We start from the raw sequence: 25,563 nt of genomic DNA, 5'->3' as shown, positions 1-25,563 counted from the left end.
GTAAGATGCCATAAAATCTCTGGCGAGTCGCGTATCCTATGAGACGAGATGATATTGAACTGCATTCGCACACAATACGGCTTTCTTGATGCAATAAGTGTGATTTGTAAACGAATATTGCATTTATATAAATTTATATCCATTGTGTAGAGAAAAGTTACTACGGGGAATTTTTTATTAAAATGAGAAAGTCGCGTCAGAGTAATGAGATGAAAGGGAATTGGGGAGGATTCGTATTGCTATTAAAAATAAAATTTTAAAATAAAAGATACATAAGCTGGCAAACTAATGAAGAATTCTATTTCTGCAGTTCTATGCTACAGATATATATGCATAGATATTAATAAAAAAATAAAATAAAATAACCAATTATACAAGATTTGAAAGATCACACATGTACAGATAAAATTGAATACCTTGCTTGATTAGCAATTGAAGTTTGAAGCGTTCACGAGTATCTCGCGAATACTTGCCTCGGGTCCGGCAACAATTCCGCGTTGTAACTATTCGTAAGATGATACACTGTGTCTAGTGTAGCGACAATAAATCCGAGGACGAAGATTTATGGCGCTGGGAGTGGTTTCGGACTTGATGCGTTAACATGCAATGCATTAACCCAAATACAAGAACATCCACCGCGGGCGAAACGAGACGAGTGCGTTCTTCCGTTCTTCGGTCTGGTCTTTCGAGCCTGATTGATCCCGAAGTATAATAGATTGGTGACGCGCGCGCGAAGAACGGAGTACCATGTAAAGTGAAGCGATTAGGGGCACACCGTGCACGCCGAGTTGAGGAACAAAAACTGAAAAATCGGTCGTTATACTTTTCTCGCGCGCCGCGTAAAAACGACGGGCGGATTTTGTTGCGCCGTTTTTCATCCTCCGCTCCTAATTACCGCGTATCGCGATAACTGTCAGCCGATGCTAGCGGAGGAGAAGTCGCTAAATAAAATCATCGCGCGCCGCCGCCACCGCCTGATTGCGCTTTCGCGCTATAAATCATGATGTTAAGTCGCGTGCTAGCGCGCGTCGAATCGCGGAAGTTAACCGCTAAAAACTGGGATTAAATTGATCCAATGCTAACGTGATTAATCGGCTTAAGTCATGGGAAGTGGTATTATCCTATGGAGGTAATAATTATTAATTTGACCGTTATAAGCAGCGCTTTTACCATTAAAACGTAGTAGACGAAGTGTTGCTGTATTATTAACTATACGTTTCATTTTAATTTTCTAATTGTCTAACGTAATTTGTCACATAAACGTATATTAGTTGCAGATACATTCATCAGTTAAGAAAAAAAATGCTGAAAAATGTTATTAAAAAAAATAAGATTAAATTTTCTAAAAAAAATTTTATTTTTTTTAATTGCTTACATTTTTTAATATTTTTAATAAGATAGTTTTCTAAATTACTAAAAAAAATACAAAGAGCGGTTCATTACAATTTTTTACAATTTGTCGAACTTTCTATTGCCTTCGTAATTAAGTCACAGTTTTTACGATCACCTAATTTTTTCTGAAAACAAATGTTTATATTGTTCTCGAGAAAAAAATTGTGTTAATAATACAATTGGCAATAACAGTTTGGGAGGAAAAGTTTAGCATGATAGATGAAACGACTATATCGATTTCGTTGCGGTAGAATTCAAAGCCTCGAATCGCCAGCCGGACGATCAGTGAACGACCTCGCGATTCCGACGACAGTCACTGCATAGAAGATATAGCTTCTATCTCTTCGTTTTTAGGAGCACGTCGCGGCGGCTGCGTTTAGACGTGACGGATAGCGTGCAACAGCGGCCTCCGATTGCCTATCGGCGACCTCGATCGTCTCTCCATATATCTCCCGCTCCTATTATCTCTCTCTTTTTCTTTCTCTTTCTCCCTCCTTCCTTTCCATTCAATTCGTTGTGTCAATGATCCCACGCAGATCCGAGAGAAGGAAGCTACTTCGCGCTCGCACGAGGTTTATTCGCTCAAGTGAATTATAAACTCTCCGATGGTTATTAGCTGTAATGAGAAAATTATTTCTCGCCGATACACTTTAACGCTCATCTCGACAATTATTTTCTACTTATTACATTGCGCAATTGCATTCATTCACATTTATCTACCCTATACTCTTATACTCTAATTGATTGAAAGACGTTCAATCGAGTTCTCGTTGGTTCAATCACGCTTGCGTCAAATCATTTTTAACAAAATGTTATTTAAGGCTACACGTTAAGTCACCTAATATCTATAAATATAAGACCGAGCGGGATTATTCGCAAATTTTGAAGCGTGCGGAAGTTATATAATACGAAAGTTTCTAATCTAAAACGTGATTTATGCGTATCGGCGTGCAAGTCTTTTTCAACCGTTTCTATTACAGAAGTATAATTGCAATTTTCTATCGCAAATCACTTGGACGTTTACTGCAGTGCGCGATACTGCAGTCTCTCGCGTGATGCCGCCGTATTCCCTTCCGCGAAATCCCGCGCGCTCGGGATACCCCGATTCTCGGGCTCGTATAAATTTGTTTACTCTAAATTATGACCCTAATAGATATGGTCGCGTGTCTCCCGATCGTTTCTCAGTGCATTGAACAAAGAAGGTGCATTATCTCCGACCGGAGGCGGCCGGTTTCGTCAGCTGTGTTTCTCGCGTGATAATCGGCAATTACGACCGACGCGACGGTGTATCGATCAGCGCGGATTATCCGCCAATGAATTCGAACTTGTCCGTTTTCGACGACTACAAGAAATTAGAAATCGTCTTCGTTGAAGAAACAGCTCGAGAGCAAGCGCGATGGCGGATTCGCGGCGGTAGCTACGTGCAATTTGCATAAATAATGTCCACTGATCTATTGGCGATAATCACTTCCCGCTTATTATCTCGAGACGCGTATTCGAGTTAATTACAATTATTATCGGCGACTAATTTCACTCGTAATTGTTAGGACCGCCACGACATAATGTCCCGTCGCGTTATTTTACCACGGTGAATAAACGCAATTACACAGGCGGAAGAGCGAGGCGCTTATGAATTAAGGAAAATCGTGGGGAAAACGCAATTTCCAACTGCTCGTATCCTCATTATGTTGTTTCTTAGTAATGAAACAAATATGATCGAACATGATTTATGGCTCTATTGATAAAATAATGATAAAGTAATAAAACCGCACTTGCCCTAGCGGAAGTTCCTATCGCGAGAAATAAAACGATACTGGCTTCCGTTAATTCATGGATGGGGGAGCGGTATTTTATACTGTAATCAGCTTTACGGGGTATATTAATCGTTATTGTTACTTAGATACCGTGCACGATGATGTATATTATTTTTTTGTCGGTATCGAACAATCATATTCATAATATTCTGCTAATTTGACTTTGGTAATTTGATTTGCTTAACTGTAAAATTAACTCTACAAACTAATAATATCGATAAATTAAAACGAAACAGTACACAATGGTATAAAATTCAATTTAGATGAGAGACGAATATAAAATATAAACAATATTAAGAGAAACAAAACCGTCGTGATATACAATTGATAAAATATAAACGTAGATACATATTAAGAATTAAAATTGAATTATCTTATTTTTAATAATTAATAAAAAAACTGTTTACATATACCTATAGCTTTGTGCTTTATTTTATAGACAAATTGCGCGATTAGTAGAAACATCACGACTAACGGAGAATTAAAGAGGCAAATAAAAAATCGACAGATCAGTATAGCATTCGTAGGACTTACAGTGTTATCTCTACGAGCGTCATTGCGTAAATTATTGACTATATTGGCTCGAAGATTAGAGCGATGAAGATTTACGTATTTATTCAGATAACTGCTCTTTCATGCGGTTTCTCACAGAAGGAGAACGATGAAAGAGAAACTGAGAGAAGAAGCCTCGCACGCGTTCTTTTACAGTTCCATCGGAGTGATGGATGAGTTCTTCGGAGAACCATCGTCGATAAATCATCGATAACTGTGTTTTTTTTTTTACAGTCGTCTCTCTTTGTTTTCGCCATTGCGCCGACAACGCCTCTCGCAAAATTGCATTTGCGGCGGCATCAGGTCCGTTGTCTCATAAAATGTACACGCCCATAGACGTCATTACCGCGTAATTAACACTCTCCCCCTCTCACGCTCCATTCCTCCGCGTAATGAGTTCGAGCATGAAAGTTTGCATGTGAATCTCGGTACGGCTGCCGCTACGACATACCGCAAAACCGCGAAGTTATTCTCCGGCTCTGAGCTATGCGCGCAACGAAGAGAGGACCGGTCCCGCCGCGATCGTGCATGTGCGGTGCATGACGCGCGTGAATGCACCTGGCAGGAAAATTGGGTCGCTTGTCACGCCCGTCATCGCCGTTCTGTAAACGCGTAAGAGTGAATTTCCGACTGTGTGTTTATTGCAACGCGGACCGATAGTGGACTCGGTGCTGTTCGTCTATGTGAAGGAACGATATTAGTTATCGGTTGTTGATTGAATACGGCCTCCGGTAGAATAATTCCGGGACAGATAGCCATACGAGGAGAGACGGCCATTGTGGATTCTCCGGTAATTGCCGAGGCGATATGCATGAGTAGTTAGTATAACGTCATGGCGATTGATTGGAATTGTTCGCGATTAGCAGCACTTTAGCGCGCGGATATGTTATAATACGGTTTTTACCCGGGTTTTTCTTCTCTCTGTTTAAGATCATATTTCTCAATTAAATAAATATAGATCGCTTCAATTCAGCGACGAAATGCATAAAATTTGTAAAGATAGTTGCAAAGCTATTTTCAAAGATTTATTTTAAAACTTAAAGATTTTGCTATTAAATCTCATCAAGCTTCTTCTTTCGCGAAGAAAATTTGTTCTAAGGAATTTTTGCTTTAAATATCGTTATTTCCAAATCGCGATCGTGCAAAGTTGATTAAAAGCTTCAATTTTTGAGCTCGTGTATGGAATTGAAAAAAAATTGTTTTTTTTACTTTAAATTTGAAAACTCTGTTGGAAATTGAGATACAATTTTTTATTGTTGAGTTATCGCGATTTGAAAAATGGCCAGTATATTTTCAACTTTTCATCACAGAAATAGTGCCGTCTATATATTACACGCAGATTGTCTTAGAAATTACGTACTTTCTCTAAATCGCATATACTAGGAGGACTAATAACAAGTATAACAAGGTGTGTAAGTGGTTACTGAATTATAAGCAGCTAAGAGAATTTGCGATTTACATTTCAGAGATGCAACTGAGTAACACGATCTTATATGCTACAATTAATTCTGAGTAAAATTATGTGAACAGATTTCTAATCTGATCGCATAACTTTCGTGGACTGTCCTCTCGCAAATCCAAATTGCGTTCACGATACAACTCATTTTACTTCGCGTACTCGCGTGCGGACTAGTCCACGTGCGTTTCGCGTGGCATCCGCAGCAGACACGTTCCCGTCGTCGCGTCGGGACAAACGCGGCACGTCGTCGCTTCTCGCGTGGCGCACGGCGAACACTAATTGATCGTATCTCTCCGCGCGCGTTTAATAGCCAAGCGCTTTTACCGCATCGGCGTAAAGTCGGCGCAGCCCCGCGGGCAAGATCGTGGACGGCAATCGCGTCCCGATTTCGCTGCGGATCAATTTACCTAACAAGAGCGAGGACGCGATAAAGTTTGAACCGTCGCGAGGCCGCGCGAACCCGCAATTAGCGTCTCCGGTGAAACGTCTTATAATCGTTTAATAAGCGTTTGTGTGCGAATAGCGTCTGCTAATTGGTTACACACGGGGCGTCGCGTGGCCGACGATTAAGTAGCGCGAAAAGCCACGAGGCTTCCCAATGCGACGCCAGGCATGGCATCGTCGCGGTTCGCGATGCTACGTGGGAAAACTCTCCGTAACCGGTTTAACGACCGGCACTAAATGTGTACAGGTGTAAACGATAAACTTTTTTCGCGCGTTTTGTGGAGAATGATCCGAGCCGCTCGTGTTAATAATGCGGCAGTATAGTAATCAGCATTATAATTACGTTGTCGTCGATCTTCGAGTAATTAAAAAAAAAAGAAAAGAAAGGAGAGAGAGCGAGAGAGAGAGAGAGAGAGAGAGCGTCGTATAGAGAAAAGGTGAATCGACCGGCGTTGATTTATGCTTGATTACATATCCCGCGAGATCTGCCGGCGCGCAGTTCTGCATAAGTGAATGCGCTTTGACGAGACGCCTGCGCGCCGCTCGCGCTCGCTTACTTTCGATTATTTCTGCGCCGTCATGAATGAGACGTCCGGTATTCGCGCCGGCTACTCGCGGTAGTAACGCTATTTAAAATGCCGAGACGTGAGATACATATTATTCGACGTGTTACTCACGAAGGTAGAAAGTGCTTCGTCGTGCGCGTGATGCATCGCGATGCGTATACGCCTGGAGAAGAAGGTGAATATCGCGCGCACATTTCGCCGTTCACCTTTGCCGGTCTCTGACAGAAGGTGACGAGGGTTAAAAGGTGGAATTAGAGGGAGCCTTTCAACCGAAGGTCAAGCTCGCGGGCTAGCACGGTCCAATGTACATACGTTTCTGCATGCGTGATACGCACGTGCGTAATGTACGTGCTCGCGCTATCGGGCCACCGATGCGCACGCTTCCGATCGCGATTAATCGATAAACGCGCTTCGTTTCGGTAGCGAGCGCGCGCTTCGATCGATCTCTGTATCTCGTAAAGCGGATATTAATCGTAGAGACGTATTTAATGGTTCGACGAAGCATATGCTGGCATTATTCATCGTAGAGATATGTTTTCATTTTTAATAGTTCAGCATGACGTGCGCGTTTGTTTAGCAGATGAAATTGAACATCGAATGCTACTACTCGACTCGATAATACGCCGAATAATAATAAGTTTTATAATTAATTGTCTAACATTTTACGTTTAATTGCGAATATTAATTAAGCTCTTAACACACATCGTTTCTTGAATAAAAATCAAAATTGATCACCAAAACCTTTTCTGTAAGGAAAGAAATAACTTTCTTTTTGAATCACATTTTCTTATCATAATAATCTACAACTTGTTAATAAAAAGATTTTGCAAAATAGTAAGATAATAAAAAATAATCTGATCTAAACTATAGAAAAGATTTTATATAATCCCAAAATGATTTTATGAATTCAGTTATAAAATTGTCAGTTAATTTCCGACTCATCAAAAAGCAATTACTCGATCTTATTTGGGAACGAATGAATCTGGATGAATCACATCAAGATTCGTTCAGCTGTCGGCTTTGTGTTGCTGACCCTATACATGATATTGGATTCAATTACTGATTTCTGCTGGTATTCAATTCAGCTGTCAAATTAACGTGCAAAAGGCTAAGAGATACTCTTGTTATCGCAGATGTGGAAGTAACAAGATCTTTCGTTCTGGTTTCAGGAACTAAAAAGCGTATCGACGATGTAGCATCACCAAGGACTATTCACGACTTACCGGATCACGTTCTCACATGTGGCCTGTCACTTCCCGGTAAGTATTAAAAAAAAAAAACTTAAAAAACGTTATACAACAAAAATAATTTTAATCATAACTATTTGACAAGAGTATTAGACTCGTAATATAGAGTGTCGAAACTCGTTAAGAAATTGAAACGATGGTTCCAATGTTTTTATGACTGCGTATACTTTTTAGGTTATTGCTAAACATATATTTGGAATTTATACGTTCTAGATTGTTTAAGAAGATCTCGTTTAAGAAATGAAATAACGTAGATCTCCATGCATGTTTGAATACTTTTAGTGTGATGGTCGACTGCGCTTTTATCGTAAGCCTTTGTCTCGTATGTGAGGCAACCGGCAGAAACGTACGCTTTTATACCGCACACGCGACTCCGCGTTGCCTCTCGCGTTGCGTTGCGGAAGATAACAACGCGGTGACCGCGAAGGAGTATGCGGAAGCTGGGACACACCCATCCACCACGTAGGGTTCTTAGGCCTCGGTTCACACGCCCCCGCATCTTCTGCCCATTCTGTGCATCTATTTACGTATTTCGTCGAGTACACCGGGCAGATACTTCCCCGGCAGGCCGTTTCTCTCCCTTCTACCGTGATTCCGCTTTGTCGAGCGGCTGCGCCATTCTCTCTCGGCTCGCTCTCTTTGCTCTTCGTCCCGCATTGTCCCTTTCTCTCCCTTTCCGCGAGAGGCTAAGCTGGCCGGATCCGCGGATACCTAACTGTATTTTCGTAGTTGGCGCAGTTGTTGCTCTCTGTCGTCGATTGGCTCACGGCAGGAAGAGGTAGTCGCTGGACGATAGCTGAAAGGAGCCTGACCGAGGATTATAACCCGCTAGTGTTCGCGTCACGAAACACGCTTTGCCTTAAATTACCTTGGAAAATATATAATGATCGTTCAAGCCTTTAAACGGGCATGTATATTTCGAGAACTCATGTCGGACAAAAATAATGTTCATATAAAATATTTTTTCTATGATACGTGAACATTCGTATACAACAACGGACATAAAAAGTGCGGAGATCAATTCCGAGATATAACGTACCATTACTATCGAACGATAATACCGGCGAGTGTTCGATTTTCCTACAGTAAATGTGGTTATCGTGGCGATGGTTATCGCGTCATTATCTCGTAATAATAAACTCGAAGTGATATTAATCTACTGGGATCGATTAAAAGCAATATGTAATATCTTTACGATACACACACGCGAAACGGGGAAATCACTTCATCGAACCTCGATTTGGATCGAGTAAAATCGATAATTTTTTTCGGCGTGTCCCGATATCGAGATCGTTCATGTAACAGTCCCTCCTACGAAGCGGGGCGTCCTGCAACGGTAACCGGGTGAAAGGGAAAAGCGCGCTCGGCCGCTTTAATTGCAACCGAGTGTGGGATATGCGCGACTCTTTTGTGTGTCTCGATTAAGGAGGGACTCCCTGACTCCCTGCAGCAACATTAACGTTAACTATCCACTTACTTGAACATGAGCTACACGCTCGGTTCGCACGCCTTCGTGTTCCTTGGTGTTCCTTGCGCGTCCATTCCATTTATATGGCTCCTCTTCTCGTAAAAGGGTCCAACGGTCCCTTCCGCCTCTCTCTGTTTCAATGAATGCACACACCTCTCTGTTTCTCTACGTCTCACACACATACCGTACACTCTTTCGTACGTCTACCATACACTCCTCTTCCCGCTACCTTTTCTTACCTCCCGGTATCACCTCCGTGTTCATGCTCCCTTCGCGTGCCTCCCGTATTCTCCCTCCCGTTCCTTTCTTCCGCCCGTCTTCGTGGCTCGCTCAGCTGGCCGGATCCACGTATGTCTAACTGTATCCCGTAGTTGGCGAAGCCTGCCGCTTTGTCGCCGATTAGCTGACTGGTGCGCGGGCAGGCTGAGAGACGATGGGCGACGAACTAATGGGCTCCGGCGTGCTTCGAACGGGAAAAATAAACGGTAAGAAACGCGCCGCCACAGTTGTTAGTTTTAATTACAGTAAAACGCACGCGGCGCTTCTTACGGGACTGAACACGATCCGCGCGAGAGACCCTTAGAGGTGGATTGCCCTTTCGTAGCCAAGTAAAAGCGAATGTACACACGGTTTACTTTGAATGATCGTTCCCGATGACTCATGAAAAGCGAACGCGGTGAACGAGTAAATTTTTGTCTAAATGAATAGAGAAACGAATTATATCAATGCAACACACACACACAGTTATATAATTTTTCAATATAATTTTCTAGAAGATAAAAAAATAACGAGATATAATTCTAATTATAAATCACTTGATGTGCTTCTTTTATATTTATCATTGATATTTTATTTTCATTGATATTTCATTATTAAAAATAAGATGGAAACGAATTATTGAGAATTATTAAGAACAAAATTTCTTCCCATTTTTTTCTTAAAGAGCAGTTCACGCTATCTGTTTTTTGTTTATTGCGAATGATTTATTAGGCAAAATTCTCAGCATCAAGTATATCCTCGCGGAAGTATTGATGACCACGTACCGTTTCGACCCACGTATCTTCGTACTTCATATCCCCGCACCTATTTATACTGCCTTTCTTTCCCGACGATGGTAGTTCCTCGCGTGTCTCGTTAGGCTCTCCTCTCTCGTTTCTCTTTCTTCGTCCATCGATTCCGCCTTCAACGCTCGACGCTTGCGGTGCTCTCCTCCGTTTGGTCGTGCTCACTTCCTTCATTCCGCCACCTTGATTGCAACAAAGCGCAACGTTGTTTCGGTTTCGTGGGATCCCGTTGGAGCTGCCCCGCGGGGGCCTGAGTTTCCGACTCGTCTCGAGCAATCTCCGCGCGATTTTCCGGCCGTCTCACGTCGCTCGGATTCTCTACACCTTAATGTCTACATGCCCACGTTGCACATGTACCATTTCTCTCGTGATACCGATGCGGCGTATACGCGATGAGAACGTAGGAATTTGCGAGAAAGTCCGTTGACAATCTGCCTGGTGGCGGAAGCGCACTGCCCGTTCGAGAAATCTAAACGCTGTCTTTTAGATAATCGCCTATTGTGCAAAATCGCACAGGATGCGAGGGCTTTATGTGCATAACGTTTATTCTACTTACTCTTGAAATAACAGCATGCATGACCGTCAATTACTCGACTAACAATAAGTATGAAGAACAAAAACAAAATTATCCTTAAGTTTTTCAGAAGTACAGCTGTACTTTTTACATATTTTATTTTAACGTAAACGCCGTTATTTTTGTCGTAAAGACAGCTGCAATGTGCTTCTTTACTTTGGCTAGCGATATTGCTAATAAAATTTCCAAAGATACGTTTAGAAATGTCTGGTTTATAAAATTGAAGAATTTGTAACGTCTAAGGGTAACGATTAAAGAAAGTTAGAGTGTTAGTCATTATTGCTAGAAGTGTTCGATTCGTTTTGACACGAGCACAAGATCGCGTAAAGCGTGATGTAAAAATACGTATATTGAAAGTTAAACACAAATAGCTAATCCGCTTCCTAGTCATCATCCAATGTTACAAAGTCTCGTGGTGTACGAAGTGGGTCTCTCGGTACGTCATCCGAACAACACGCTTCTGCTTCCTCGTCATTGATTCTCCGCGTTCCTCAAGCAGCGGCAGCTCAAGACTCCCCTTGTTATATCCTCTTCTTTCTCTCCCTCGGTCGTTTCCTTTCCTCTTCCCACGGATTCCCTGCTGGAGAGATCACCGGGTGCCTAACTGTAATCCCGTAGTTGGCGAAGCTGCCGCTTTGTCGCCGATTAGCTGGTCGAGGAGTTGCGCTGAGCCGAGTCGAGTCGAGCCGAGCCGAGCCGCGCGGTCGCTTAAAAGAGGTGGGACGGAGCAGGAAGAGGAAGCGCAGGAGATCGCGGCGTCGTGCCGCGTTTACGCCCGCCGGGCAAAGAGGTGCAAGTACGACAAACGACCGCGGCCGAAGTTCAAGCGGGTGCTGGCTTCGAGAGAGTCGGATTGGAGAGCATTAACGAGCCCGCGTGTGCACGTTGACGGCCTTTGCGGCCGTTCACGTACGTATATTTTCTTCTGTGCTCGCCGCTTTTTCCGCAGCTTATTCTCCGAAGCGGGAATTCCGCGGAAGCGACGACTCGCGCGCGATGCGAAATTTCGCGAGATCTAGTTCTCCCGCGATTAGATCTAATCGACGTATGAGACGTTTCGATCAATTAGCGAGCTCGTTGCGTGGACGTTGACTCAATCCGTCGACTTGATTAGGCGTAACCCGCATAAATTATCGGAAAATGTTACCACGTCAGGAGAAATCGCCCCGGCTCGATTTACGCCAGGAATCGCAGATTTATAAGGTAGCTCTCCGCGTGGCGCGTACACGGTCGCAGCAGGTGAGCAGAGCGTGTAATAGAATCCTCGAGAGAGGCGATGAGAATTTATACAGGGTGCTTCGTGAAGTTTGAACTTTATCGATTTTTCGATACATTTAAAAAGTAAACGTTTTCCTTACATGAAAATTTGACTCGTACTGCAATTCCGAAGACTTATCTCGGTGATTTAACGTTCAAGATTAGAGATTTAGAAGAAATGAAGTTTTAGGGGCGCCAACAGTCAATTAGTATTTAATTAGACATATTCTGATAGCATCATAGCGAGACTTAATCGTACAAATATTTAATATTGAAGAAAAATAGCTCGATCGAATGTTTCTTAAATCAAAACCTTGATACGAATAAGTTTATGAAGAGCTCTGTACGAGAAGCGCGATATATCAGCGGGACAGCGGCTGGATATCCTCGTTAAATTAGACGAAGAACGAACGACGACGAGGTCGAGCAGCGGCGTCAATTGCGGCACCCCATACGTATTTACACGTGCTGTGATTTATGATTTTATGCAGGTCAAACCCTGTCTGCGAGTCGAATGTGTGTGTGTGTGTGTGGCAAGACGATTTCCCGCGCCTCTTCTTCACGGGGTTCAAACTAATGCGCAGATCAAACTGATTCGCTTAACTCGAACTCGAGCACGCCGCATGCTAACCCGCCGTAAGTCTCGTGAAAGCGGTGTCGGCTGTTTACGACCTCTCGCTCGACGATAAAGTCGTTCACGGCGGCGCGGCGCACCGCGCCGCGCCATCCGCGTCGTGGTGACTTGGCCGAGACTAATCTTCGTCCGGCAATATGCACACAGACGGAGGATTGAGCGTAATACGGGATTATTTAAGCGGCTGAAAAGGTAAATATACGCGATTGTTTGAGACCGGTTTCACTTGCGCGCACTGGTTATCTCTGACTTTAGTTTTAATAAGTTGAATGCTATACGCAACTTTCGATTACCTTTATAAAAATCTAGTTGAAAGTTATAAGTCCGGCGTTATGATGTAGCAACTTTTCAGATATACGTCGTTTGGGTTGCTTTTCATTGTAAGTTAATTAAATTCCGGAATTTTTTAAACACAGTTGGTTGCGTTTTATGCATATATCACTGAAATGTTTCACGTAGTGGCTTATTGTTTTATATATAACTCTGTTACGCTCAATATCATTAGTGCGTGACGTAGAAGTTATATAATTACTAACTTTATAAATTAATTTATCACTCGCGAGCACGGCGGTTTTCCTTCGGAATTTTATTTCACCAAGATAAACAAAATTATGGATTGCAATTTGACATACACTGTGTTTAAGATCGGGTACATTTAGCAAAAGAATGTATCAGGTATGTAGAAGAGGAAGTGAAACGAGGATCCGGCACGAAAGATCCATATCGCCGCCTACGGCCGATGCTACTAGACGAACATTTGCGATAGGTAGATGTACTGGAATGGTAGACACTAAAGATATACTAAAGGTGATTAAGTAGATGCGGCGGAAAATATGGTTACACACGGTTGAAACGATTAATCCAATCTAAGACGATCAGGTGGTGGTATTTAGGCTCTTCTGACATTAATATTAATTAAGACCATTTGAATAGCAGAACCGTAATTTGTAGATGTGCTTTTTTCTTCGTAAGAAAATATATTCGCGTTATTGTTGCCGTTCAAGTAAAAGCTATATTGTAAAAAAAAATGCACAGCACAATACTTAACAAGGAGAAAAATATGATATATTCATAAATAAGATATCTTAATTAATAATGAAAAAACGGGAAAACAAATGAATTATATATCTGTGTAATTTAATAATACATCTTAAAATCTGTTTTATATTACATAATGTAGAGCAGTTAGTAGTAACTTATTATTCTTTCGAATTGTGTGTGCTATTACACTGAATGCTTTTTTATGTGTCTTTGATTATCGTTTTACAGTCGGCGCTTCGGGAACAATTCGGAACGCCGACGATAATCCGAACCGTCGCATTACGAAAGTCGACCCACGCGCTAATAGGCGCATGCGGGTATTTAAATCGAGTACCATCATATCCGGCATTTCATCCGCCATCGTCGATCGATCGCGTCTAACTAGTCGAGCGTATCAGCCGGTACTCTCGCGGGCCTAATTACATGGAAGTATTTTATTATCGTGACACCGTGCGCCCGCGATGAATCAATGGCCATTTATCGTAGGATAACGCACTCACGCCTTGATGCGTGCCTCCTGACCGGCAACCAGAGGCCCATGGCTTTCATGTGGGCGGAATAGGCCAGAGAGTCTTATACACGCCGTCCTCGGAAAAACCGCGATGTGTGCGTGTGTTCGTGTTGCGCGCATCGGAACCGCGATAATTTATCACGCGTAGAAAATGGCGAAAATTTATGTCTCTTCCGCGCCTCGCCGCCCGCGTATGGACGAGTTATGATAATGGACGTATTTATGCGAAGGGGATTTCTCGTGCCGGGCTCGGATCGCGCCCCGAGTTTATTAGCCTAATTAGCTATGCATGGTTTACGGTACATTGTGCGTTCTTTCGAGTATGCGAGCTTCGAGCGACGTGATAATTAAATACGTAGCAAGAGAAGGTGGAGACTACCGTACCGTCGATAATTTTTAACTGTACATTTGCTTGTAATACATAAATCAGATATGGAACGCGTTCTGCATACAGTAAAAGTAGGTGTCTAGAAAAATGTGTCGCATCAGCTAAAAGGTAACATATAGTTCAGAATTTTTATGTATATAGCTCTTACAAAAAAATTGATTTTTATCAGATGAACATAGAATTTAGTCATTTCATCTGTATGGCATGGTTTTTTAATATATTTTGATATCAATTTAACAGAATAATGTATTTCAACCACAAAATTTACGACCGACGTTTACTATTAGATCCTAACGAATATATATATCTTATATTTTTCCAAAAGAAAATATTCGTGCTCGCTCTGAAATAAAGAGGGTAAGATGGATATGTTTTATCCTCAACATGTAAGACATTCTTAATGGCTGCCAGGCTATACTCAACCCCGTTTACCTTGTAATTAGGGGATTACGAAATTGTTACTCTGACTGAGAATATATCGAAGCTTGTCTAAGCCGAGGATGTACGTGCCTGCAAGCGTGTAAAAAGAGAGGCATACGTTCCCCGCGTACATTCGACATGCGATAAACTATGTGATCCACCATCGAAGCATCATCTCGCTCTCCTCATCGAAGATGGCACGCGCATATCTGAACGCGAGAACACGGAGGCCGGGCAAACACTCCAATATCACGATTTCAACGATTTAGAAACGACTCGTTACGACTATGCGATCATCGGCCGTCTCTCGCGTATTATTACGAAAATCTCGATTACCTGATTCCGCGTAATTACCGTAATTACCGCAGGTATCGCGATGGTGAGAAAATTAGAGAAAATCTTTGGGATCTCTGCCTAAGAAACCCGTATCCAGGGAGCACGTGACACGACAAGTACCTATACGCGCGTACGATCAAAAGAAATGGATTTTAGAAAGTAAATGCCACTCGAGCATGCAAATTATAACGAAACGTTTATGAACATTTCCACGTTGTAATGAAACATATAGGAGTGCTGCTTAAAGATATGAATTTGTACCGGCTCTAACAACTTAATGACATAAACTTTGGAAAACGGACAAATAGAAATTCGGCCGTGGAACGTAAATTGCGTCTTTCCTGGCGAATGAATTCGCCTGTGTCTTTAGAGATCGTTCAAGGTGCGATGGTGATTCGTGCTGGGCGCCAAGGAACTCTGATTTTCCGCTCGGATACGTTGAAACATTATGCCGTGCGACTGGCACCGAGCTTGTGACGAATAGCGATATCCGCTGGTGGTGCTCGCGCAAACTGGCGTCCATGGCTATAAAAACGTGAAATGTGTATCTCGCATTAGGGTCGGCGTGCGGCCAGATTAAGTGGATTCTAGTTTTCGCTTCTCTCCGTGGCTGTTCGCTAACTTTGCTAATGAAGTTTGAAAGCCGCGAAACGCGAACGTGTGTACGCGTATGCAAATAGGACTTATTTATGAGTCTGGATATTCTCGCGTTCTATAACAAGTATCAAAGGCTCTCTGAAAATCCCAAGCGTGCATAACTTGGAATCACGTATAGCATCCGCGTTCGAGGATAGTTTTACTATAATTTGTTTGTGGATTCGCTACGGTGAAGATAAAGTTCTTCAAAAAATTATTAACAATTTTTGACGATTATTTATTCAACTTTTAGAGTGCAAAGAGTAGTTTACGGCTTCGCAGTCGCGCATGGTTTCCTCTCTCATATATAAATAAATTATTACAATCTATGTCAGAATCTGACCCTTTGAGGATACTTCTACGCTTTACTTTCAATAATACCATTGGATAATGGTCTGTAGTTTCACCATTTATCGTCATTTATCATTATTCTTCATCTCAATTTAGCGTTAACGATTCGTATTTAAGCAAACAGAGCTCGGAAATAAGTATACGCATTTTGGGATAAAAGTGCGGTCGAAATCAGGGTTAATGCATTTGAAGAAAACCACAAAAGTGCAACCGGGACATTACTCAAGGGATTAATATTGTACTTTATCGTGCGCGTAATCCACAGCGGGCACACCGTGAATCTGTTTGTCGTAAAACTTACCGTGTTACGGGTATGCGCGCTCGGCGAGCTTTGCTTTCCCTCAAAAATCGCCGCGAAATTACACCTCTCGCCATTTAATACCGGTGATGCACGCGAGACGGAGCATTATAATTTTCGATACTCGATAATCACGGTGTCCGGCCCTCGTTTTAGGTGCTCTTTAGGCCGCGGCTTGGGCACGCAGGCAATTACGCGGTAATCGTAGATATCGCGCACGCAGGCTGAATTCAGGGTACGACCCAGATCCTAAAGAGAGAAGAGGAGGCTGCCCATCGTGCGGCGCGGCGCGGCTCGGGATAAGGTTTCGCCGAGGCCAATCGATAATGCCTCCCCGAGTGATCGATGCGCCTCGCCCGATTATTGGCGCGCGTTATTAACTGTCCGTCGTGCAGATTTTTCGCGGCACTAATTGCGATGCACGCGCGGATCCCGAAACGGGGCGGCTGCGTTTATTGGCGCCGTGCGAATGTTGCCGCGCGCCAAAAAAAGCCGCAGGCCATAGCGGTTGACTCGTTCGCGAAACGGAGATACTCAAACAAAGGAGTCGGCTGTTGCCAGCTGCATTCGTTGATTGAATAATTCAGCACGATTCTAGGTGTTTCGCCAACTTGTGTGATTTACTCGTTCCTTGCTACCGCGAATTTTCACATTATTTCGCCTTAATTATTGAGAGCGTTATGTATTTACCTTCGAGTCCAAAAGTAACGGCGCGTATTATGCCCGAAGATTTGCACGTAAATTCATGCGAATAATATTGTTAAGCATCCAAAATCTTAGTCTTGATCGTTTAACGGCGCTTTCCTTAATTTGAATTTATATCATATAATAATATGGTCGTATTTTCATTTACTCAATGTGTATTTACCTTGTTGCGTAAATTGCTTTATGCATATATTTTTGTTTAATAGTTTATTCTGCATTAGAAACGTCATTATTTCAAATATACACTTGATTATTGTGAATTATGTTGTGAAAATTAGTAGATATATATATATAACAGGTACATGTTAACTTTAAGATATCGAATGCTTGGAATAGTGACATTTTTAGAGAATATTTGGGTTATACTTATCGAGTATGTTAATGAAAATTATTTTACAGTATGCAATGAACTTATTATAAAATACAGAGAGACGAATGCGTTCGTTATAGTCGTTGAAAAGTATCTATTAGATATACCTACTACTAATTTTTTTGCGGAGATCCACGTTCCTAACTTCTAATCTCGTATGCAATACGATATTGATGATATCTCATTAATCATTGACATATATCTGATTTTAATTTAAAAACTTCGCGGCTTCGAAACACTATTCGTGCAGAGAGCCGCGTGGTAATAAATGCACTCCGCGGATTTGTCAGAGAGGAACGCAAACGGTAATCGCAATCGCAGATTAGACCCAACAAGTGTGTCCAATCAATATTTCTCTCATTTAGATAACTTCCTAGTGATCAATGCGCCTCTGATCATCATCGCCGACCGATGTTTTGTACGATTTATTAACTTACTGTGATTTTTTCATTGCGCTAATCACGTTTATTATCAGTCGTCATATAAAGCCGTAATACATGTACTGTGCAGAACATATTTGAAACAATAATTCAACAATTATATTTACGCAAAACATTAATTCCTCGTGCTAAGTGTCGGTTTGGTATGTGGTATGTAGTTTTTCTAAATCTAAATATAACAAAATCATTATTTTAAATCTTATACAATAATGTACAGGGGTGCGATGCTATTAATAAAGTCTAAGTCTCGGTCTAAGTTGATTGTAAGAGAAGTTATCCGAATTATTTGAACTATGCGGCCAGAGTAAACCATTGAACTGTAAAACATGATCAGATTTACTCATTATAACAGCTGTGTATACATGCGTGTAATACGCGACTCATGTTACATTACTGTGCCCGTGTTTAGCAAACGGCAGTGCGATACAATACGTAAATTGATCTAGCTGTTTTATAAGCCCGTAATGCTTTATGCGATTCTAAAACGTCAACGTTTTGCGCCGCGCTCGTGCGAGAAAGTAGTAAGTGCACTCACGGGTAAGCCGCTCGACAGCAAGGAATGCAAGTAGTAACTGCCGCTGCATATTCGACCGGTTGTTATGAGAAATGTCCACGTAGACGTAAGTAATGTCTGACCAGCAGCCACACGGTAACTAATGCTTCCAAGACTCGGTCGGAAATAATCAGAGAGGGTCGTAAGTATCGATATTCGAGTATGAGAGAGAAAGAAAGAAAGAGAGAAAGAGAGAAAGAGAGAGGGTTTACCGTTGACTTCTTTATTATTCACAAACAAGATCTACGAGCTAAGAAAGACGATACTTAGCCGCTCCCTATATAATAAATTTACGAATATTATTAACGCAATCACAAACGGCTGTTAAATATTATAAAGCAGACAAAAATTATTTACGTTTATATAAACGAGGAGAAACTATAAATTTTTATTAAAGAAATTTTTAAATTATTAAGTGTACGCGGGTGCAGATTTCTGACTATCCGTGATTAATGGCTCTGCCTCTCGATATTTTAACATCTGTACTCGGGCACGCACATCCCTTTTATCAAATTACTTACTCGCGTCTGCACAAGCGCTCGCAAACAAGAATCCGAATAATCTTGCATCGAACGATCTCCGATCGGCATATAACCGGGAGGTACTCTCGATCGCTTCTGCAAACGTAAATACGCCCACTCGCCGAAGACCCGTTATCGACCGCTCTTATCACACCGATCTGTGCTTGCGGAACGAGTCGCATCTCGAAACCCGGTGTGTGCACCGATCTTATTTCCTAGGGAAATCGGCACCGAGCGCCGGAGAAAAGATTCGCACAACTGGTACGAAGGATTGGAACGAATTGGATCACCGCGCGACTTTAAATACATAATAAAAGGAATTTACACGTTATATTAAATTGTCTACGACTTTTGGAAATCATTTTGATTTAATGCCTCATAATTATTTGAATAACAGACTTCTCTATTGTTTCTGTGATTTGTTTCAAGATTTGTAGAAAAGAATCAGAAGCAGAATTTTGTAGAATGTAAATTATATATATATATATATATATATATATATATATATATATTGCTTGCAGAATATCAAATAAATAAATGGCATTTGAAAATATTTAGACTTAAAAAATAATTATAATTATGATTAGAATAGTTTCTTTCAATTTTTTTTGTGATTTCTTGATATATATGGAACTTCGAAATTAAAATAGTATGCTTTTTATTTGTAAATGAGTATTAATAAATTCTGCTTAGTGAAAAATAAGACAAGAAGACAGGATAACATTTCATATAATTATTACGGGAGACGAGGAAATCATAAAATTTTCACTAGATACTTTTTAGCGCGTGTCGTTTATAGCGCAATATGTATGGGTTAATAAAGCGGAATATGCAAACGAAGCTGCGACCGGTTGGTCCGTTTCTGCTCGTAAATAGTAATGGGCATCTGTTGGCGCGGGGGCGTGAGATTTCCCATAGAGGCCTTGCACCGTCAGTGTATTAGAGAGTAATGTTAGTGGAACGGCGTGTGTGTGTGTGTGTGGTGTGAATGAGGAACATAGTAAATAAGTAAGAAACAAATAGAGAAACAGTCTTGATAAATATCCGTGCAAGGAAACGCATTGAAGGACGAAGTTAAAGTGCTAATTTTGAATATTTTCTACTATAATCAAACAATAGATTTATAATTTATTTAATCTTTAGAAGAAATAGAGAGGTTTTTCTAATATTTATATATTAGATAATGCAGCTTTTTCCGACCTTTGTAGAGAAGTAAATTAAATTTTTTTATCACATGTTAATCAATTCTGTTTTAACCATCTTTTAAATTTGATTTGGGTGGTATTACACATTTTGTAATAATTAGAAGAGCATGTTCACTTTGTGAAGTTAGTCCGTAATAAATTATGCAGTATTGTAACGCAATAGAAATTATTTTTTTGCATATGGAAGTGTTTATTTCCTCTTCGCGGCGTTGTATAATAGCGTGAGAGTAACTAGGCACGTAAATCCGTGTTACTCTGTAAAATAGGCGGATGCCACGATGATTCGGCTTTCTCGAATCGCATTAGGCCCGATGCGTCAGCGCACGTGCATCACGCTGCATCACGCAGTGCAACTGCATCCTCGTCGGCGGACGAGCAATCGGCCGCGCGAGCTCGATCGTGCATGTATGTACGTACGTACGTATCCGCGGTATACTCGGATCGCACGTGATTATGGTTATCACGCCGACGATTGGATCAAGTGCATTAGCCACGCACGAATCGACTATACATGCCGCGCACACATTCTGTATCACCCCGACCCTGCTGGCTCCAGCCGTCCCGGCGGAATACTTTAGGATGAGATCGAGAGACGAGGGCGTGATCCCGCGCGATCTTTATTACGGCCGAAGCAACCGCATTCGTGCGATCGTGAGTCAAGGTCATGGTTGTAAAGTTTGTATTTACTTCGCAACGCCACGGCATTACCGGTTTCGCGAGTCTTCGCTCGCAAGCTTTGCTCAACAGAGTCTCTACAAAGTGTTGACAAGCGGGGTTCAACAGCTGAGTGAATTACTGTTTTTCGAAGGAATTTGGTAGACGCGTTGTATAAAAAGTAATATCACTATATTTAAGAATTCACACGATTGTACGATCTAATCCATTACTCCTCGAAGTTTGTCTTATGAACGACGATGGATACGCGAGATATGTAAAAAGATGTGCGACAAGTATAATAAAAATGAATACATTAATACTCGTAACGACGGTGAGGATATGTCCTACACGTGATTGAAATATCCACCCCGTGACATTTTATTAACCATATTTCTGTGAGCTTGTTTCGCGGCTAATATGGGCTATTTGGTAGCGCATTTTCTAACGGAGACCATTCCACCTACTAATTGGTCGGCCGATCTTTCCCATGGATTCTCAATAACGGTCACGATGGGAAGATAATGCCGAGGCGTGGTTAACGTCATCTTAGGGTCGCGATATGTGAGCGTCGGGTGTATGTACACGGGCGAGCGCACGACACGAGGGTCGGGTCAAGGATCGAAATGTATCCCATATGTTCCCGCACTCGGCTAGAACACCTGGAGCATGTATCGCGTATGATCGACGACTGGTTTGCAGAAGTCGGTGGACCGTCGAAAGGTGAAAGATTTAAGGTTAATAGAGGTGAGATTTTTTTCACCTCTATATTATCATTTTTTTGTACGAGAATATGTCTCGTTGATTCTAATGCATCAATATAGACTTTTGAAGACTAAAACAGTAACACACGCTAGATATTTTAAGCAGTAGCACTTACGAAATATTAGATAATATTTCTTCAAGTGGACAAATTTTTCTTATTTATATAACACCTCAAATTTTTTTTTTATTTGATTTGCAGACATTTTTACTTAAATTTGAATTCAGATATTTATGTCTTCAATTTCCCAAATATCTACATCTAGAATTGAGATTAATCTTGTATGCTTCTTTGGACTTTACAGTTTTAATACAAATCGATAAAAAGATAAATAATGCTGAGTCACAGTGATTTAATTAACGAATTTCATTGGCGAAAGTGTAAATATTCGTCGCACGAGTAACCATACGATTCGACGTATGCACAGTCAAAGTCGAAAGAGCGTTAGTCGAGCCATTAATTTGTCGCGGCGAAGTTACGATCGCGGAACTTCCTCGTCGGGCTTACATTGCGAGAAACTTACGGTGCTACTTGCCGCGGCGAATGTATAATCACCGATTATCCTAACAAGTACGTGGTGGTGCATCGAGGCGACTAATTAAGCGATTATAGCATCCTGGGCGAGCTAACGAGTGTTAATCCATAGGCGAGTCATGCCTGTGGGAGCTCACAGGGTCAACCTGCCGCACGCCTAGCCGAGCACGACGACGAGTTTTCTCTCTTATCAATGCGTGCTTGTAGAAAATCTCATATCGCTGAAGATGCTACGCTTCCCTCGTTCGATCGTGTATTCGCGTACAATACTTCGCAATTTCACCCTTTCCTTGTTACCGTAAAACATTATTTTACTAGCTTTAGCTTTTATGGGATGATATAAGTATTCCATAGGCTCTATGCATCTGAGGAAAGAAGGAGATAAAAGAAATGCAGGAAAGAGAAAGGGAAGATTATTTCAATCCTTTCTACACCTTTACGGTTTTCTCTTCATCGTTTACTGATAATAGGAATCAATATCAAATTATGTTACCTAGGAAACATGTGAAATTTATTGTGAGAAATATGTGTGTCGTCCTTTCTCGATATTGTTTCTCGATAAAATTGTTTTCTGTCCTATGTATTGATATTGCAACTGATAATAAGCTTTTTATCGTTAAATTAATTTCTATAATTTTATAAAAATAAGCATATATTATTTGTCTGTAAAACAAAATAAATTTTTGGAATGTCTATGGACTAAATTCAATGAAGTAATAATTGTATTGAAACGCGTTATATGACTTGAGGTAGTCATCAGCACGTCTGGAAATTATTATTTTTAGAGAAATGCTCGAAAATCTCTCCAATCAACTAATTAAGTGCGATTAGCTGCCGATTAGATACATCAATCTACGTGACCGTATTACAGACCGATGGGTTCCTCGACCAATCCGCAATGTTCAATAATAACTGACAAAGTGAATTTACGCACTATGGTAAGGCAGGAGCGTTATGCGCCTCACGGCCGATGACCGTTGCAATCGACGTTTTTTTTTTAATAGAAATTGATCAGCGGAGAGCCGCGAGAACAAGTAGGAAGTTAAGGAGATGAAAGAGAGAGGCTGAAGGCGCGGAATAGGGGCGTGGGGTACGGCGGGGAGTGCGAGAGCAGGGAGGAAGAGGGGGGGGGCAAACGCGGCCATGTAATTAGAAATCACGGGGATTTACGGGGCATCGGGCAATAAATCCAAAAAGTAACGGCTAATGGCACGCATATTGACGTATCCATCTGGCTATCGTTCATCTTTCTCACGAGTCCCACACCACGCGCGCATTGCACGCCCCGTATACGCGACGCGCGCCTCGCGGCTACTCCGCGGCCCGCGCGAGCGCGGCTCGCTCTCGCTCGCGCGGTGAAGACGACGAGACGAAGAAATCGACGCCTCCAAAGTGAACAGGGCTTTCTTCTCGCTTGAAAGAAGGGGGAGAGGAGAGACGTCGCGCCGACCATAAGCACGCTTGATTTACGTTAAAAGCCGAGCTGGGCCCGCGCGTTGAGTCTTTATATCGGGTAGGAGTGAGACGATGATGATGAACGATCGGCGATTTGTAGAGGCGATCGGCGAATGCGCATCGCGTATGCGAAACGGATATATGTGTACGCGCCCGAGCGAATCTGCTGATCATCTGCCACTCGTGGCCGATATTCCAAGTGCACAAAACGCAGCTTTGAGAAGCTCGCTTTATGTCGGCAAAAAAAAATGGCAATCACAATCGTCTTTCAGAGCAGTTCGTTACGTGTGGTATACAATCGTATCAATTGTCCTTCTTTGATAGAACCTTTATATGTTGTAATTATAAATTTTCGTTATTTATCATATTAGAAATTTAGCTTCAAATAATTACTAAAACAAAAATTAATTTAAGATAAAAAAAAATTAAAACTTGATACGGGCAATAAGAGCCAAGCGAGACGTTTAATAACATGTATTTTACAATAAATTTTAGCGATTAAACGTTTCGCTTGGCTCTTATTGCCCGTATCAAGTTTTAAATTTTTTAATGATTTATAGAGCCTTTACACAGCTATTAGTTTAAGATCTGTAAAATTGAGATTTTATTATTTGTTCAGATTTTAGACTTACTTTTATTTATAGCTCCTTAATTTTCGGCATTAAATAAACAATATTTATTGACAAATTATTGTATCAATGTATTTAATATATCTATATAGCCTCTGACATATCATTTTATATATCATCGAATTTTATTCCACTAATGTCAGTATCTATAACAATGGTGCTGAATATGTTGCATTGTGTGGCAGGCGAGGTGGTAATTCTCCAACGAGCAGGCGGGATTAACGTCTTCATTCCGAGAGAAACCTCTCGCTCGCGCATGGTGCGCGCCAGTAATCGATCGGTTATGGTAATTCGAGCGAACGTCGAGCGAACGTGCGATCGTTAAAAAAGCTGCCCACCGTTGGTGGTTGCGGTACTCGGTGCAGCCACCGCGCACTAGCGGCGATAAGCGGCCGCGATGCGTGCAGTTCGATTAACGCAACAACGGGTGCGTGAGCGGTCGTCCGTCGTGCATGAAAAGGGAGAAACCCCGCGCCCACGCGGTCTACCTGCGATCGCGGCCAATCGCGGAGGCGATCAAGAAATCTATTTTGACGTATTTGTAGAACGATCGATGCTGTATTCGTTAGCGTTTGTATCTGTAGACTGTCATAATTATTACTGTACTTAAATTATTAAAACGTCAAAAATAAATCCAGCTGTGAAATGTTTTACTCCACGTACTGTAAAATTGTTGTTTTTTTATTTATAAAATTAATGTAGCTATGTATCGTTTTTTATTGATGGTTTATTTTTTTCGATATTAACAATACAATGTAAGTTGTTTTATCAAGATATATGTAACATATAGTAAAATAGATATTTATATAATGTTGTATAACACGCATTCGTTACGAATAACGCAGATAAGTAAATATATTATACTCGAAACATATTATTGATACGCGTTTTAGACATCGGACTTTGGGTATATTGGCAAATCACGTCGTTATGATTAATTTATCATAATCTCAAGAACTGTCTGTAATTATGGGATAGAATATCGTAAAGTCATTGAACGATAAATAATGATAATGATAATGAAAGTCACCGTTAACGAAAGTTAAAAGCAATCGTTAGTTTCGCTGTCATTTGAGTTACTTAGTAACTATAAATTAAACTGCATAAGAAATTAAATAATTGATTAGATTTTCTAATGCAGAAAATGAGAAGATAATAAAAAAAAATTGAATTTTAGGGTATTTAAAATATAAAAGCGGAGAAAATATTGATGGCTGCATCCTTGTCAATGTTGGGCATTCTTATCACGTTACCGTGTAATCAATTGGATAATATGCCACTA

The 25,563-nt window shown here is 41.3% G+C and overlaps 1 protein-coding gene across 1 annotated transcript in view; it reads left to right on the top strand.

The window, feature by feature from the left end:
• Nucleotides 1–25,563, top strand: part of LOC143896615 (uncharacterized) — a 292,658-nt gene that overhangs the window by 161,556 nt on the left and 105,539 nt on the right. Inside the window, 1 exon segment of the mRNA XM_077404566.1 lies at nt 7,397–7,486. Within this exon segment, the coding sequence (XP_077260692.1) occupies nt 7,397–7,486 (90 nt within the window).

This window comes from Temnothorax americanus, unplaced genomic scaffold, assembly GCF_048541705.1.
Source record: "Temnothorax americanus isolate GAGA-0224 unplaced genomic scaffold, ASM4854170v1 Scaffold19, whole genome shotgun sequence".
NCBI classification, from domain to species: Eukaryota; Metazoa; Arthropoda; class Insecta; order Hymenoptera; family Formicidae; genus Temnothorax; species Temnothorax americanus.
Note: the sequence above shows the minus strand (reverse complement) of the source record. Positions and strands in the feature narration are given on the sequence as shown.